The sequence below is a fragment of the Narcine bancroftii genome, chromosome 2 (assembly GCF_036971445.1).
Source record: "Narcine bancroftii isolate sNarBan1 chromosome 2, sNarBan1.hap1, whole genome shotgun sequence".
NCBI classification, from domain to species: domain Eukaryota; kingdom Metazoa; phylum Chordata; class Chondrichthyes; order Torpediniformes; family Narcinidae; genus Narcine; species Narcine bancroftii.
In genome coordinates, this window is record NC_091470.1 from 332,649,696 (window position 1) to 332,668,581 (window position 18,886).

The 18,886-nt window shown below is 41.6% G+C and overlaps 1 protein-coding gene across 2 annotated transcripts in view; it reads right to left on the reverse strand.

The window, feature by feature from the left end:
• nbeal2 (neurobeachin-like 2) overlaps positions 1-16,537 on the reverse strand; it is a 279,397-nt gene extending 262,860 nt beyond the window's left edge. For both annotated transcript variants that reach the window (XM_069922096.1, XM_069922092.1), the window contains exon 1: positions 15,941-16,537. In XM_069922096.1, coding sequence (XP_069778197.1) covers positions 15,941-15,991 — 51 coding nt within the window. In that variant the 5' untranslated portion in view covers positions 15,992-16,537. The remainder of the gene's footprint in view (positions 1-15,940) is intronic.
• Between the last annotated feature and the right edge of the window lie 2,349 nt (positions 16,538-18,886).

The following is an 18,886-nucleotide window of genomic DNA, read 5'->3' on the forward strand; positions in this document are numbered from 1 at the left end:
TTACAGAAAAGTGAGTATAAAGGTGGAAAGAAGATGGCGACAAAAAAAGAAAGATCGAAAGCAACGGTAAGAAGAGAGGAAGAGAAGACAAAGGAGGAAAAAGGTGAAGGCCTTACCTGTCCGAAGAGGCCCGCTGCGGAGAGAGAAACCCGCTCCCTCAGGTCGGTAAATAATGGACTACAAAAATGGCTCGCAGAGCCGAGTAAAAGTGCGCAACCGCGCATGAAAAAAAACACACCGATGGGAGGGGGGACCAGCTGGGGAGTCGATCTCCACAGCCGGCAACGACAGCTGCAGAACACCTGCAGCAAGAAGAGACCACAGAAGACAATAGAAACAAGAAAGAAGAGGAGGAAAGGGCACCAAAGAAACAACAGATGGCCAACCCAGAGGAAGAAGAAGAGGAAGAGGAAGAGTACAGTGAAATAGAAGAAGAAAAGAAAGGCAAGATAAAGGATATACTTTCTCTTATTAAAGGATACATGGAGTCATTTAAAGAATGGCAAACACAGGAATTTAAGGATTTAAGAAAAAGAATAAACAACACAGAAGAGAAAATAAATAAAATAGAGATGACCTTAACAGAAATGGGAAAGAAAATGGACAAGATGGAAGAGCGGGCAGTAGCAGCAGAAATGGAGGTAGAAGACTTAAAAAAGAAATTGGAGGAATCTAATAAAAAAACTAAAGAGACACAAGAACTACTAGCTCAAAAAATAGATACAATGGAAAACCATAACAGAAGAAATAACATAAAGATAGTGGGCCTTAAGGAAGATGAAGAAGGCAAGAATATGAGGAAGTTTATAAAAGAGTGGATCCCTAAGACCCTAGGATGTCCAGAACTACAGCAAGAAATGGAAATAGAAAGGGCACATAGAGTATTGGCCTCTAAACCACAACCACAACAAAAACCAAGATCTATTGTAGTAAAATTCCTAAGATATACTACAAGAGAAAAGGTACTGGAGAAGACAATGGAAAAAGTAAGAGAGGGCAACAAACCACTGGAGTATAAAGGGCAAAAAATCTTCATTTATCCAGATATAAGTTTTGAGCTCCTAAAGAAGAGAAAAGACTTCAATACAGCAAAGGCGATTTTATGGAAGAAAGGGTATAAATTTATACTAAAGCATCCAGCGGTATTGAAAATATTCATTCCAGGACAACAAAACAGACTATTCTCGGATCCAGAAGAAGCACGAAAATTTGCAGAGCAATTACAAAAATAGACTGAGGGAGGAAGACGGGTAATGAGAGTTAAAATGATCACGATGGATATGTATGTGGGTAAAGACAAAAATAGTCTGAGGGATGAAGACGGGTAATGAGAGTAAAAATGATCACGATTGATATGTATGCGGGTAAAGAGGTATAAGAGTGAATAGAGACAATGAGCATACATGAATGTATCTGTACTTAGAGGAAAATATAGATAGTATAGACAAGAATTAATAAGGGAAGGTAATGGAATAGAGAGAATAAGGAGGGAATTAAAAGAGTGACCTTTGTGACATATGAAAAGTGAAATCTTTTCTGGGGGGGGGGCGGGGTGGGGGGAAATAGCGGTCACTGCAAAATCAGTTGACGCTTGCGAGTGGATTCGCAAATCCAAATGGAGAGGGGAGATGTGGTTGTCCGACAAGGGTTAAAGGACAACTCAGGAGGGGAAGGGGAGTTTGGGGATAAATAAGATAGAAATAGGAGAATAAGGAAAATGTTGGATGTTGTAGGAATGTTGTCTTATAAAGAGTTGAAAATAAGAAAACAGAAATGGAAAAGGAGGAAAGGTAATGATGGAAAAACGGAAAGAGAAGATAAACAAAATATAAAAGGGCTACGCTGAACTATATGACTTTAAATATTAATGGAATACATAACCAAATTAAAAGGAAGAAACTACTAAACTTAAATGAATAAATGTATTCCATTAGGAAAAAAATAACATATAGGTTAAGAAATAATATTGAAATATTCGAACAAGTATAGGAGCCTTACATTAAATACAATAGCGAAAACCTACCGGGGACAAACATTACCTAAATTGATGGAAGGAGAAGGAAAGAAAAGAATGGACTCAGTAGAATTTCTGGTGTATTTTTGTTGAATGACAACATTGTCTGACTGGCTTAATGCAACCTAGATTGTATACCTAAAATGGATGAGAGGGGGGGGTGGGGGGGTGGCTTGGGAGGAGGGGGGGGGGGAGAAAAAGTCACTGTATATGTGTGAAAAAGAAATAGTGTATATCATGGCTAATGTGATTTATGGTGTGAAAAATAAAAAATTTAAAAAAAAAAGATGAAGACTTCTTGAGCCCGAGGAGAGCAGCAGCCCGTGCAGATGCCCTTTGACATACGAAGAGGGAGAACGAGGCAGCCCTCAACAAGGTGGCACAACCAGGAACCAGCTGACCGCAAGCCGCTCCCAAGACCAAACCAGAGGAGGGCCAGTCGACCTGATGTTTCTACCACTGGTGCTGGGGAGCGCAAGCCCATAAGTGCCGCCAGCCCTGTGGGTTTCAGGGAAATTACCAAGCCAGCTGTCATTGATGGCTGCAACGGCTGGCCACACAAACAGCCTCCTTCATGTGATGGACAGATCCACCGGCCTCCGATTCCTGGTGGACACAGGGGCTGAGCTCAGCGTCCTTCCCCCCCGCCCCCCATCCCTACAGCATTAGAGACTTGCACCCAATCTCGAGGTCCAACCCTGCGGGTGGCCAACGGCTCCACCATCAGGACCAACGGCACCCGCAGGGCACAGATTCAGATCAGGAAGAAGTTCCACTGGAGGTTAGTCTTAGCCTCCGTGGGCACCGCGCTGTTAGGGGCCAACTTCCTCAGAGCTCATGGCCTACTGGTTGACATGAAGGGCAAAAGGCTGGTCAACGCCCAAACGTTCCACTCCACCCAACTGGACACAGCAGAAGCCCGCAACCAGAAATCGCCACCACAGTCTCATCCAGGAATGAGTTCAATGAGATCCTTCACGAATACCCTGCCATCTTAGAGCCACGGTTCAATGACGCCCTGTCCCAGCATGGGGTCTTCCACCACATCATCACACAGGGCCCCCCGCTGCACACTAGACCCAGATGGCTGCTGCCTGAGAAACTCCAGCAGGCAAAGCAGGAATTCTCCAGGCTCCAAGAACTGGGAAATGTCTGGAGCTCGGACTGTGCCTGGGCATCGCCACTCCATATGGTCCCGAAATCGTCCAGGGGCTGGAGACCATGTGAGGACTATCGTCGGTCAAACGACGCAACCACCCCCGACAGGTTCCCCACATACAGGACTTCTCCGCCAACCTCCACGGTGCACAGGTCTTCTCCAGAGTTGTCCTCATGTGGGGATACCATCAGATCCCCGGGCATCCAGACAACGTGGGTAAGACTGCCATTATCACCCCTTTCGGCCTCTTCGAGTTCCTGCGTAAATGTGGCCCAAATGTTCCAGTGCCTCATGGACTCGGTTGGAAAAGACCTGGACTTTGTGTTCATTTACCTGAACAATATTCTCATTGCCAGTCGCAACCACGATGAACACAAAGCCCACCTCCACACACACTTTGCCTGGCTGGCGGACTTTGGCTTCACGGTCAACGCAGCCAAATGCCAGTTCGGCAAGGAGTCCCTCCAGTTCCTGGGGTACATTATTTCGGCGGCTGGGGCCACGCCAGCACCAAAGAAGGTAGCGGTTGTTCAATGATTCCCCAAACCCTCCACCCTGAAAGGTCTCCAAGAGTTCACGGGATTGGTGAACTTTTACCATTGTTTCATCCTTGGAGCTGCGTGCACCATGCGCCCATTGTTCGCACTCATGGGCACCAAAGACTTTATCATGGTCAGAGGAGGTGGACAGGGCTTTCATCGCGACAAAGGAGAAACTAGCCAGCATCATGCTGCTGGTGGACCCACGGCCGGAGGTGTATACTGCATTCTCCATGGACGCCTCAGCTACGGCAGTGGGTGGGGAGGTTCTAGAACAGTGGCTCGATGGACAATGGCACCCACTGGCCTTTTTCAGCAAGCGGCTGTGCCCACCGGAGCTCAAATATAGCGCCTTCGACTGGGAGCTCCTGGTGCTGTATTTGGCCATCTGCCATTTCCAATACTTCCTCGAGGGCAGGCCGTTCACAGCCTTCGCATTTCACAAGCCCCTCACTCAAGCACTGGCGATGGTCAAGGATCCGTGGTCCGCCATCCAGCAGTGCCACCTCTCGTACGTGTCCGAGTTCACGACTGACATCGGACACAGGGCCAGCAAGGACAATGTAGTGGTTGATGCACTCTCCAGCCCAGCCATCAACACTCTTGCGCCCGGCTTGGATTACGAGCAACTGGCTCAGGCACAGAAGAACAATGCAGAGACACAGGCCATGTGGACCACCTTCTCGGGACTCAAACTCAAGGATGTCCGGGTGCCCAGCAGCACTGGAGGGCGAAGGTCTTCAGTCTGATCCATGACCTCGCTCACCCAGTGGTAAAGACAATCGTGCGGATGGTCACAGAGCTGTTTGTGTGGCACGGGCTGAAGGAGATAGTGGAACTGGCCAGGAACTGTACCAGGTGCCAGACCTCCCAGGTCCAGTGACACACACGAGCCCCCATCCAGAACTTCGACCCGACAGTTCGCAGATTCCAGCACATCCATGTTGATGTCGTCGGGCCCCTGCCGGTGTCCAAGAAGGCTCGTTACCTCCTCACCACCCTGGTGGTGGATCGGGCCACAAGGTGACCAGAGGCCATCCCGATTAAGGAGGCTTCCGTGGAGATGTGGGCCGGGACTCTGGTCAATCAATGGATCACCCGTTTTGGTGTCCCGGCGCACATCACTAGTGACAGAGGGGCGCAGTTCATGTCTGCCCTGTGGACTCAGATGGCGAAGCTCCTGGGGGTCAACCACAGCATACCACCTGCAGTCCAATGGGTTGGTGGAGAGGTTCCACAGTCACCTGAAGGCATTGCTTATGGCCAGGCTCTCTGGATTGGACTGGGCAGATGAACTACCCTGGGTCCTCCTTGGGATTAGGATGGCACCCAAGGAGGACCTGCAGGTTTCAGCAGCAGAGATGGTTTATGGCGCACCGATTTCCCTGCCGGGTGAGTTTTTCGGCCCAGACCCTGACACCACAGCCACCGACAAAAACCTGCTGGCGGACATTCACAGGTGACTGGCCTCCCTAGCTCCCCCACCCCTGGAATGCCATGGCACCCTGCCGTTTCATCTTCCCAAAGAGCTCGACTCGGCCCAGTTTACTTTCACGCGGAGGAGACCACAAGGAGCACCATTACAGCGGCCGTACAAGGGGCCACACATTCTTGCACTGGTCCAGTGGAACCTTCACCCTGGATATTAGGGGGAGAGAGAAACTTTTTACGGTGGACTTATCATAGCCGATGCAGACGGCCGCACCCAAGTGCCGGCCGCCAAAGCGACAGGACAAGTAGCCGGTTCTGGGGCGGGGGGGGGGGGGTGTTGTATGGTGGCACACATCCTCATGGCAAACCGGCTCCGCTTGTATCACCACCTGGCGGGGCAGCCATGGGGAAATGGCATCATCAGTGGTTTCTCACTGACTCCAGCATCCCTTCCAGCGTGCACCCTGGGCAGCGATTATGTCGTCACAATGCACCAGGTGACTGAGCTCATGCTGCCCTTAAAGGGGCGTGCTGAATTTGAATAAAAACAGTCGTTAATGACCCTCAACATGGTGGCTGTTTTTCTTCAACTTCTCACACCGCCACAGTTCTTCAATTGCAGATTTGCATCACAGCCCATCTTTTTCAATGATTCAATGAAAAAATGATTGATAAGAAACAATAAAAGTAAAAGAGGAACAACTTAAAGGATGCATAGTCAAATCTATTTCCAGAAGTTGTTAAAGATGAACTCATGAATCCAATCAACTCTTGACTGTAACCAGAAAAATTATGAAAGCCTCGCAGGCCAACAAACTCATTGATGTACTTCAGGAACTGAAACTACACAAGCTGTCTGGAGTACATGTGACTTCTGTTCCAATACACATGATAGACACTTATAAACTTCCAAAGTGTTCAATCGGCTCATCAAAAGTCTACCATGATCTTAAATGTACCTCAAAGACTTGGCTTCCTCCATTTTTTGAGGCGTTTGTTTTTTTTTAAATTAAAATCCCTAAAAACTAAAGACTAAACCTATCTCTAATCTAACCCCTCCCACCCTCCCTCTAATCAAGGTTACCTTTTGAATTAATAAAAGATCAATAATGTGGAATCACTGGCAACACCCAGAGAATAGACAATGAACCACTGGAATATACAATAATTGTTAATTCAAATTTATAAAATCAAAAAATTTAAGAATAGGCCCCCTAATTTCATAAATTGAAACTTTTAATCTTTAATATTATATCTAATTTTCTCCAAACTTAATAGGACATTATGTCATATAACCACTGAGTATGAGTAGGGGATGAATTATCTTTCCATTTCAATAAAATTGCTTGTCTGGCTATTAATGTGGTAAAAGCTAAAACTTTTTCCTAAGATGGCAATACAATTTTATCCGAATCACAAGAAAAAAAACAAACAAAGCAATTAATGGGCAAGGTTCAAAATTAATCTTAAGAATCACTGATGAAGTTTAGAAAATATCTTTTCAGAATCTCTAAGTTTGGGCATTCCCAAAACATCTGGATCAGAGGAGCTTCAAAAATTTTACATTTCTCATAATTAATCAATACGGTGGAACCCCATTATAACATGATTGTTTAGGTCAACAACAAAAAACTGGATGGATGGTGAAAAAAAAGTGGGGTTGTGCTAAATCAGGGTCACAAAAACAGCATTTTGAAAAGAAATTAAGAACACATGTACAATACCTATATTTACAATCATCATTTTATTTCTTAAAAAAGCAATGGAGTGTTTATTTCTTGAATGCAGCAGGTTGCTGGTGGTGAGCAAAATGCAAGCTGCTTCTGAGCTGCAGAATTTTTATGTGGTCCACATCTTGGGTCTCCAGCCCACATAAAGTTGCCTCATGGTACTCATAGCTTCAGACACTTTTAGGGGTGGTGGTGGAGGCTCCTCATTGTCATCCTCCTGTGGTTCGGGAACTGGTGCTATAGTAACATTACAGACAATCTCAGAGTCCATCAGATTCTCATATGTCAGGCATTCGTCATTGGCAGAACACCCACCACTGGTGAAAATTCTCTTTGCTAATTTGAAACAGCCTCTGTGCCTCAGCCACCTCTTCATCTGTGAAGCTGAAGAATTCTTGCTCATCATCATCTTCCTTGGTGAATTTTTGTGATGAAAAGACTGGACCCAGACACTTCTCCCAGTATTTTTCCACACATGAGGAGCTGACTTCTGGTAAGCCCTCCCCACCTAAGTGGCAAACTTCTTTAACAGATATGCTTTTCAGATAGTCTTTCAGCGTTGTTGATTCGTCTACAATTCTACAAATTAATTCATTCCTGTAATTCTGCTTGAACACAGAGATGATCCCCTGATCTAGGGGTTGGATCTTCGATGTGTTTTTTTGAGAGGTAAGAAATTCTATTCTTTCCATCACAGTTTAATAGGTTGGCAGCTGACGGGTGAGCGGGACAATTGTTAAGCAAAAAAAGAACTTTGGGTTCGAGCTTTGGATTCTAGCTTTTGCTTACGCAAATAAGCATGGACAGCAGGGACAAAAGTTATGTAAAACTAATCCTCAAAATAGCATTGCTGCTATGCGTGTACTTGAATGGTAATGACTTCATGTTGACATGGTGGAAACAGCGGGGTGAGTTAAATTTGCCAATCACGAGCAGCTTTAACTTGTGTGTTCCAGTCTTTTTAACACAATACAACAATGTCATCTGATCTTTGCATTGTTTGAACGCATCACATCAATGGGCATCATCTTTGCAAGACAGTGTGTGATCTGGGATCATCTTGTAGCAGAGGCCGGTTTCATCACAGTTGTACACTTGTTCTTCAACGTAGCCACCTTCTTCTAAGAGAGGTTTTAGTTCTGCAAGGCATTCATTAGAAGTGGCACTGTTGTCTGAGCAAATTTCTCCAGACACTAACACTTGAGAAATCCTGTGACAGAGTTTAAACCAGTTTAGCCATTCATTGCTTGCTTTGAACTGTGAGGTTTCTCTGTTGATCAGCTGGTCAAACTTCTTGGCTTGAGCTTTGAGAATAGGCCCGGAAATTGGAAGGCCTTCTGAACATGCTTTAATGAATCACTCGTACAGGGAGTCATCGAGGCTGAGATTTTTGGTTGACTTCATGCATTTGGTCTTTAGTCCTGCCTCTTCCTCAAATTTCCAAATCTTCCTGAGATTTCCAGCCATAAATTATTGATTCAGTTATGTCGAGGTCATGTGCAACTTGGATTTGACTTTTATTCTTGATTGCATCAAGTTCGTGAAACTTATCTTACACTGAAAAATATTTTTGTCTTCTAATGTTGCATTTCATTTTGATCTGAAAACAATTTTGATTCTGGAAAGAGGAAAAAAAATGGCACCTCTGGCTGATTGCATTATATGTGGGTTCATGCTAAATTGGGGTTCCACTGTATCTGAATAAAAACACTGCCAATATTTAGGAATTACAAAAAGTTATAAAAACTTACTGAAAGAGAATTTCTGGGTATTACTCAATAGGTCAAATTATCATTATCAGGTTGGTCACCTTTAACTTTTACAAGGATGGGACATATTAATTCGAATAAAATGAATATTTAACCTAAATTTTTGTATCTTTTTCAAGTGTTACCAATTTTTATTCCCAAGTCCTTTTCAGCTCGCTCAATTCGGCTATTTCTACTTGTATATGGCAGGCAGAAAAACCAGGTATAAGGTTCCACTTAAGAGGTTAGTTAGGAAGGTTCAAGCATTAGGTATTAATGTTGAAGTAGTGAAATGGATTCATCAATGATTGGATGGGAGATGCCAGAGAGTCGTGGTGGAAAATTGTTTGTCAATTGGATGCTGGTGATGAGTGGTGTGCCACAGGGATCAGTACTGGGTCTATTGTTGTTTGTCATATATATTAATGATCTAGATGATAAGTTGGATGAGTAAGTATGCAGATGATATGAAGATTGGTGGTGTGAATAATTAGGAAGGTTTTCAAAGCTTGCAGTGGGATAAAGGACAGTTAGAAGAGTGGGCCGAAAGGTGGCAGATGGAGTTTAATATTGATAACTGAGGTGCTACATTTTGGTGGGACTAATCAGCAAAGGTCAGACACATTAAATGGTCGACAGTTGAAGAATGAAGTAGAACAAAGTGATTGGGGAATTCTGGAATATAATTCCTTGAAACTTGAGTCACATGTAGATAGGGTTGTGAAGAAAGCTTATGCTATGTTTCCCTTCATAAATCAAGAGTATTGAGTACAGGAGCTGAGGTGTCATGTTGAAGTTGTGGAAGGCATTGTTGAGGCCAAATCTGGAATATTGTGTGCAGTTTTGGTTGCTGAATTATAGGAAGGCTATATCAGAATAGAGAGTGCAGAGGAGATTTATAAGAATGTTGCCTGGGTTTCAGGTTTTGAGTTACAGGGAAAGGTTGAGCAGGCTGGGATTTTATTTCCTGGAGTGTAAAAAATTAAGGGGTGATTTAATAGAGGTATTTAAAATTATGAGGGGGACAGATAGCGCCAATGCGGACAGGATTTTTCCATTGAGAGGGGACATGAATTGAGATTGAAGGAGGAAAGGTTTAGGGGAAACACGAGGGGGAATTTCTTCACTCAGAGGGTGAAGAATAAACTTCTGGCCTAAGTGGTAGATGCGGGTTTGATTTTAATATTTAAGGAAAAGTTGGATAGGTATATGGATGAGCGAGGTGTGGAGGGTTATGGGCCAGGTGTGGGTCAATGGGACTAGATGGGAGAAGGTGTTCGACATGAACTGGAAGGGCCAATCTGGCCTGTTTTTGTGCTGTAATTGTTATATGGTTATATCTTCAAAAGACCACATTAAATGGAGGATTATCACTTCCAGATTTTAGATTGTATTATTGGATGATTAACATATGTAATTTACTTTAATTATTACATTTGGTTAAGTCAGTAAATTTCCCCTCTTGGGTAGAAATGGAATAGCAGTTCTCCAAAAAAAATTCTACATTGGCAATTTTAGGATTTTTTTTTTTTTAAACCTTTTTCCTTTTCCAAATTAACACACAATCCATTAATGAGAAATAGATTGAGAATTTTGGCTCAATTTAGGAAATACTTCAAAATTAATGGTTTTTCACTGACCAGGCAAATTATAGATAACCATCTTTTTCAACAGTCTTTGTTGGATGCAGGTTTTAAAGATTGGCATAGTTAAAGTTTTGATGATCTCTTTATTCGAGATAATTTTGCCTCCTTTGATCAATTATCATCTAAATCTTTCCAATAGACACTTTTTTTTTTAAAGATGTTTACAAATTAGACATTTTGTTCAGTCTAAGTTTTCGGATTTTCTGCGTATTTCCAATGCAAATATTTTTAATCTTTTAAAAAAAATTACAGTTGTAATTTCAATGTGGATTAAAATCATGTAGTTATAATTTATTGGATTTAAATTCAGCTCCTATGGCATGAATTAAGAGTGATTGGGAACAAGATTTGAATTTAACATTCTCAGATGAATATTGGCATTCTACTCCCATCTTGATTAATGATTCCTTATTTTATGCAAGACACTTTAAATTTAAGGTAGTGTACAGAAATCATATGTTCAAACTTAATTTATCTTGTTTTTATGCAGATATTGATCCATTATGTGAGAAATGTAAAATTTTTTGGAAATTCCCTGATCCATATGTTTTAGGAGTGCCCAAATTTAGAGAGGTAGGCTCTTTTTAAAACAGTAAATAGTGTTTTATATTCTCCCAAAAATAAAAATTTCTCCACATTTATCCAGTTAAGCACCTCATTGTCTTCTATGATTCAATGAAATCATTTGTCCATCTATTTCCTTATCACCCATTTTAGGCATGAGTCGAGCAAACCTTCTCTGATCTGTTTCCCAAGGATTAACATGTCTTCCTTAGGTAGACAAAGACTGCATACAGAATTCCAGATGTGATCTCACAATACCATATATAAATAAAGCCTGACTTTGTTACTATTATATTCAAAACTCTTGGCAATGGATTGTGACATTTTTATAGTGCTCTTAACTCTGCTTCCACTCTGATTCTTGGAGCAGAGTTCAAATTTTAATGTAACAAATTACAATGACTAAGTTTTTAATTCTCTTGCACAAATTTAAAAAAAGACTTGTAGCAAAAAAATATTGTGGCTTGTGGCAAAAAAAAATTAATTATTTTTATCTCCAGTTCAGGTATTTGTTAGAGTTTGAATTTAATATAGTCTATCTTCGGCAGATGTTGCTTAATGAGATGTCTAATCCCCCCTTCTCTCCCCCCCCCCCCCCACCGATTCCTTACATGTACTTAATTAACTGAGCACAACATGGCAATTTTGGTGCTAAAATTGTCTTGTGTCTCGTTGGGATCATAAAAGTGAGGTCAGTTGCTATCTCCATTTGTTGAATCTGGCGATGTTTACTTTCCTTTTTTTTTTTTAAAAAAAAAACTTTTTATTTGAAGGATCATTAGTAGTAATACAGAATACATTCCATAAAGAAAATTTTATTTGAATATATATAAAAAATAAAAACAGAAAAAAAATAATTAAAAAAATTAAATCAAATCCACACCCACCCTCCCACCCCATCAGCCAGCTCTCTTAAGGAGAGCCAAAAATATATAAACAGAAACTAAGAATATATAATAAATCAAAATATATCTAAATGCATATATTCCAAATATGGTGACCACTTATTAATTAAAAATATTATCATGTAGATTATATGTAATTTTTTCCATAACAATACAAGCTTTCAATTCATTGTGCCATCGCATTATATTAATCACTGTTATCTTTCCATGTACTTGCTACACATTTTCGAGCTACAGACAATGCTAAATGATGTTTACTTTCCAAAAGCACATATGAAGAGCAGGTACAAAGATAGGGGAAAAATAAAGAAGGTTGTTAAAACCATAAATTGTATTCTGCCATCCAACTGCACTCTCTGCAAGAAGGTGGGAAATTTGAAAGGGAATGTCAATGGCTTGTTTTTGGAACTTGAAATTCAGTATGTCATTGAAGACTCTCGAAAACTTCTGCAAGTGTACTGTGAAGAACATTCTGTCTGGAATGGAAGTGCCAATGCTAAGGCCAAGAAAAACTCCAGAGAGTTGTTAGCTTGGCCAACAACATCAGTCCATCAAGGACATCTACATGAGGTGGGGTCTTAAGAAAGCACCCTCTATCATCTAAGCGCCCCCATCACCCAGGCCATGCCCTCTTCACTCTGCTATCAGTAGGAAAAAGGTATAGAAGCCTGAAGGTGAGCACTCAGCTTTACAAGGACAGCTTCTTTCCTGCTGTTGTCAAATTCCTGAATGATGAATGAACCATAGACACTTCCTTACTTTGTCTTTTCCTTTCACTATTTTTATTTATTTTGTAAGAATGTTTATATAAATATTTGCAATGCTGCCGCAAAACAATGAATTTCATGACATGTTCATGACAATAAATTCTGATTCTGACAGTGCTTTCAAATTCCAACTCCAAATGGCAAGCCATTAGCTGATTTTCCTTATCCACATTCAAGCCAATTGTTCAGTCAATTCATTCAACACATGGGACAAATGACTCTTCTAACCTATACCATTAGGACATAAATGTTTTACAGTGATTTGGTTGAATGTTTGGCTTCTTCTTGTTCTTCAGATGCCAACTGATGGCCATCAAAAAGGAGGAGATGCTCCTTTTTAAAAAAAAAAATCAGTTATTTTCACAGCAGGGAGCAACACACAGTAACCTGGCGAACTTGAAAGGCTTTACACATTACATTGATACACAAATCTAATTTTTTTCTCTCTCACCTGAAAGGAAAACACTTCAGCTATTTGAATAAATTCTAACATTAGAAACCACATTACGACTGACCAACCTCCAGCAACAACTTGATTTATATTACACCTTTAATACAATAAAAACATTTTACAGGAGACAAAAATTGACAGAGTAAAAACAGAAGATTGTGTGACCTGATTACAGTTTGGTCAAGCAAGGAGAATGATGAAGAGGGAGAGAGCTTAAATGGACCACAAACAAACCAAGGATACTGCAAACCACTTTAGAAGGATGCATACCAACCACTGAGATATCTAATGGTGAAATCAACTGACTGGACATGCTGAAAATAGACAATTTTGCTGCTCTATGTGGTGCTGCATGCTTCACAGTAGTGCTTTTCAAACTCCTCCCCTAAACTCACATCTACCTTAAGTATTCCCTATGCCATCAGTGTTGTTATTAGCAAGGATACTTAAGGTGGTTTGTGAGTGGAAAGGAAAAGGGTTGAAAACCACTGTTTTATTCGTACCTAATTGACTCGTTATGTGCACAGTTTCATAACTCCAAAGGCAATGGGCCAATGACAATTTTTCTCAAGCAAAATATTTCAGTAAAAAATGGGTCTAGAGCAGTGGTTCTCAACCTTCCCTTCCCACTCACATACTACCTTAAGTATCCCATCAATACATTAATTGGCTAAACAAGAGAATTGGCTAATTGGTTACTGAAAATGTTTCCTTGGTTTAACAAATGGAAAAAAGAATCAGAGTAGTGAATTTCTGATTTTCTCACATGTAGAATGAGAGAATTCATTGCAGAGGTGCAGAAAAATAAGGCATGGGAAATAGAAGTGAAAAGATTGCTGTTGTGGGAGCCAGCACAGGCTTGATGGGCTGAACAACCATCTTCTATTTCATAAGCATGTAAATGCTGCCAACTGTAAATAAACAGTAATGCTTCCTGTGTTACAACAGCAACATATAACCATTCACGGAGTGGAAACAGGCCATGTCGGCCTTTCGAGTCCGCACCGGATCACTAGAACAACTCCACTAGCTCAAACCTCCCGCTCACCGCCAATAACCCTCCAACCCCCTCACCTCCATGTACACATCCAACCTTCTCTTAAATGACAGAAGGGACCCTGATTTGCTCGATACATGTTAGAATTCATTTTGCCATCAGCAGTTACATCATCTTTGCAGAGATTTTTCTCAGCATTGCATTTTTACTTTTTATTCCAAGTAGGTTGCCTTGCAATGGACCATTTGCCCAAAGCCCTACCCATCTCCAACTGATCAGCTGACATCCTTCTAATTTGAGGAAGAGAGAGTGACAAAAAATATTTCCTGCTTCCATACAACAATGATACCACACAATTCCTTAAAAGAGTAGAAGCAAAATGTCTTTGGCAAAAAATGGAAAAGCAAAACTAAATCCAAATAAAAGTAAATTCTTTGAATTAAAGTTTTATACTATCAACTGCTTGAAAATGATCACCCTTAACTTTTAAAACTACTTCATTTATAATATACTTTGAGACAACTTAACACAGTTAAGCCATTATTTAAATACAAGCTGTTCTTATTGGAAGGTAATATAGTTTCCTCTTTCCACAGAAGCAATGCGAGAATCCGTGTTTGTTCTGTGTCACATGAGTTTACTAAGTACAATACTTGTATGCACATGGTCTACTTGGCCTCTTCACTACTCTGCTCTCATCCACTCATTGTTGACTATTTACTCAGTTCTCACAGCATCTGAATGCCAAGTCTGAAAATAACCCTTTCACTACCACTTTCTCTTCAAAGCAGGTTGGCTCTGGACAGTAAGAAATTGATTAGTGCAGTTCAATCCTATTTGGCAGCTGCCAAACCACCTTACTTCCACCTCAACGACACGTGTAGGAATTTCTTTGAACGTCGCAAAATCCATTTCATGTTGGGTCCTTAAAGTCAGCAATAAAACAGATTTCATCTCCTCTGTCTGTAAAGACCACGGAGAGCAAGATTCCAAAGCATCGTTCACACACTTCAACCTGAAAACATTGATCACAGCTTTTATACAGGCAGTGCGCGCAGCCAGGAGCTGGTTCTGTGAGGATGAAATACTTCTAGCAAGTTGCAACCCAGACAAATCCGTGACACAGAACCTTCTGCCGTCAAAATTACTGTTCAGACACATACATGTCTCACCAGAACCGCAAAAAATATTCCATTGGAACAAAATGAAAACCCCTTCAGGAAACAGGCAAACCAATGGAAATTAGTTAACAACTGAAAACTTCGAGCAGTGCGATTTTGAACAGCTCTCGCTGCAACTGCAAGTTCAATCTAAAAGGTCGAGGGATGATTTATTTCAAACGGATGAAAATCGGTCATAAATTAGTTTTCTAGCTCGTGCCCTGCGATGGCAGAGAATCTCGTCCTGTCACAATAAGTACTCCCAGCAAATACGCCACGATATCGCGAAGAATGAGGTGGTTTCGCATTTGTCGAGCGAAGCTGTTGTTCATCTGCCCTCCCACCTTTCAATTGAACAGTTCTCCGATTTGTGTTAACATTTAAACTGGCCACAAATAAAACACAAGTCGCAAGCTGCCCGAAGGACAGCACACGCGCAGATGTGAATTATATTCAAATATTTGTAAATCCTAAATGATCGAGGGAGAAATTAAACATTGCAACTTTCCAACCTTCAGACAATGTAAACATGGAAACAATAAACTTCCTAAATCAACGGAAAGCCAGATGTCAAACGGCAACACCGTGCAACAGTTTGCCTGAAAGAAAAACCGCACGTTTAATTTCAAGAAAGAAATGACAAGTGGAAATTGCATCAACAAACTTAATATCGCAGCTGCCGTCACTGCGCCCTGCCTGTCCATATAGTTTGATGTGTGTCTTCTTTTGCATGGCCAAAATGGGAATGGACTCGGGAAGGAGGTGGGGGGGTGAGAGCTTGTCTGGACGGGCGGGCCCTGCCCCGCGTTACAGGTGTGCATTCACTCACCTTGGTGAAGTACAACATCCACAGCTCGTACAGCCTCTCCTTCGAAGCCATTCCTCGACCGGCAAATACCGTGCTTTCTTCCTGTTATCAACTCCCCTCGCTCAAACGGGCAGCTTTTTCTTACAACTCTTCATCCTTGGCTTCCTCTTCTCCTCGTTGTTGTCAAAGAGAAATTTGAAAGTATTCCCTTGCGACAATAAAAATATAATGATTTAAAATTGAACATCAGTGAAGCTCTCCCCTCATTATTTCCCCTCCTGGCCAGATGGGTTCTTCATCTGATCTTGTGCAACAAACCCTTCAAGTTAAAAGTTCCATTCGCTTCTGGTCTGCCTCTTTCACACACCGAGCCCTTCCGCCATCTCGGTTCCGGGCTCGATGTTTCTTTGATGTTGTTGCTTCAGTTGATTTTCTTTGGGTGAAGCTGAATGTGTCCTCTTCTGCGGGTCCGTGCACGCGAATTGAAGGCGAGCCTTCTGCCAGAGGCGCGCCTCCCGTCACAGCGCCTGAATTGCGGGAGTCAGGTTGATATCGCAGGCTGTGCAACTGGAAGAAAGGCTGGAAATGAACCTCCCTGCCAATCGAATGCTCGCTTCCGTTCTCTCCTCGCAAGCAAACAGCAATACGTGCCCGCGCTTTAACCAGCTGAACACAAAAGACGTCAAATGATATGTGATCCGCGGCCAGGTGTGTAGATGAAAGAGAAAAAGGGAGGAGACAGGTGTGTGTAAGTCAGATTAGATCGCTACATAGATAGAGATATGTAGGTGCATGTGAGATGGATAGAGGGATACCAGTTAGAGAGATCCAGAAATGTGTATATGTGAGATAGAGAAATCAGGTGCATGTGTAAGAGAAGATAGATATATGCAGGTGTGTTTGATGCAGAAATGTGTATATGTGAGATAGAGATGCAGGTGTGTGTGTGAGAGAGAATCAGGTGTGTGTGTGAGAGAGAATCAGGTGTGTGTGTGTGAGAGAGAGAGAAGATCAATATATGCAGGTGTGTATAAGAGAGATGCAGTTGTGTGGGTGTGTGAAAGAGGGAGAAAGATCCAGGTGTATGAGCAAGAGAAAGGAAGATGCAGGTATGATTTGGAAAAATAAGTACATGGATGGGATGGGTATGAAGGCCATGGTCTGGGTGAAAGTGGATAGAACTAGGTGGGCAGAAGGATCTGTGACGTCATGGTTCTATGGGGAGGGAGGGGGTGAGAGAGATAGTGTGAAGGTCTGATAGTTCATCAAATTGCTTCAGCGCATCATGAAAGGGTATCGAAAAGTAAGAGTGCACAGTGGTAGACACCGAATAAATATTAGGAGGGAGTTTAGAAGGATGAGGGGAGACATGATTGAGGTATTTAGGATTATCAAAGGGCTTGACAGGGTGAAATCAGAGCACATGTTCCCAATGATGGGTGAGACTAGGACTGGAGGGCATCGTTTAAGAATACAGGGAAGGCCATTTAATACAAAAATGAAGAGAATTTTTTTTTATCCAGAGAGTTGTAGGTCTGTGGAATGCATTGCCACAGAGGGTAGTGGGGGCGGATTCATTGGATAGATTTAAGAGAGAGTTGGATAAGGCTCTTGTGGGCAAGGGAGTTAAGGGTTATGGGGATAAGGCTGGGATTGGTTATTGAAAGGGAAAGATCAGCCATGATCCGATAAATGGCAGTGTTGGCTCGAAGGGCCAATTGGCCTACTCCAGCGCTTTTTGTCTTTTGATATTTTATTTCAAAATTCTTTTGGTAAGGTCCTACACAAAAAAAAGGGTTAATAAAGATAGACGACAGGGAAGTGGAGATAACACACTAAAAATAATTCAGAATTGTTAATGAAAGAAATCAGAGTGGTTCTTCATCATATTTTCAGCCTATCACAATCTACATAAATTAATTGGCCATTATTTTTAAGTTTGCTGATAATACAAAACTATGCAAGGATGTAAGTTACATTGAAGCGACAGAGACTTTTTAGGATAGAGGCAAACTAACTACATGGAAAATAGCATATAGTATGGAGATATCAACTCTGGTAGAAAAAAAAAACCAGAATTGTTGCAAGAAGACTGAGTACAAGTTGTCTGACACATCCAGTCATTTGAATACAATATTGTTCTCCTTACCTACAAATAAATACATGTTAAAGACAAATTGCAGTGAAAATTCGCTTGACTACTCCCAAAAGGGAAATCTGTTTTACGTGCAGCAATTGTAGTCAGAAGAATGGTCGCTCCATTGAAACATACAAAATTCTTCGAGAGCTCAACAGAGTAGAAATAGAAAAGAATGTTCTCCAAATTGTTGGATGCATCAAAGTTAATGATATGATTCTTAAAAGAAAGTGCACAGTTCTTTCTAAGAGCCACATGAGCTCTTCAGGCTTATTCCTCAACACAGCTATGTTTTCAACATTATATGACAGAACTGTAATACTCTTAGTCTTCAAAATTTTAACAGATTCAACATTCAAATCATTGTGTGTACTATTTTATATTTTTATTTTCTTTAGAGAGCAAAAGATTCATGATTCTTTTATTGAAATGTAATAAAACAAAAAATGTGATATTAAATGAAATTTCCTTTTGTCTACCATAAAGCAAAGATTCGCTGTCAGCACAAATTGCCCAGTGCCCCTTACAGGCAGAAAAAGAGAAGCAAAAGAGGGTCCCCGCAGAGTCACTGAATGTCCATGAATTTGCCTCCAGCGTTCCTCAGCCACATTGACTTCAGTCCAAACCATCAGCAACCTGAGCACCAGATCCAAACTTCATACATGATCAGGAAACCCTCAGTGCCCTCAGCACCCTTTCATATCTTGCTTCCGATACCACAGTCACCAGCAGCCCGTAACATGCATGGGTTCCTCAAATCACCAACAGCTCACCGTCTTCAGATGCTTTCAATCTCCACTCTTAAATGCTGAATTCTACTTAATATTTAT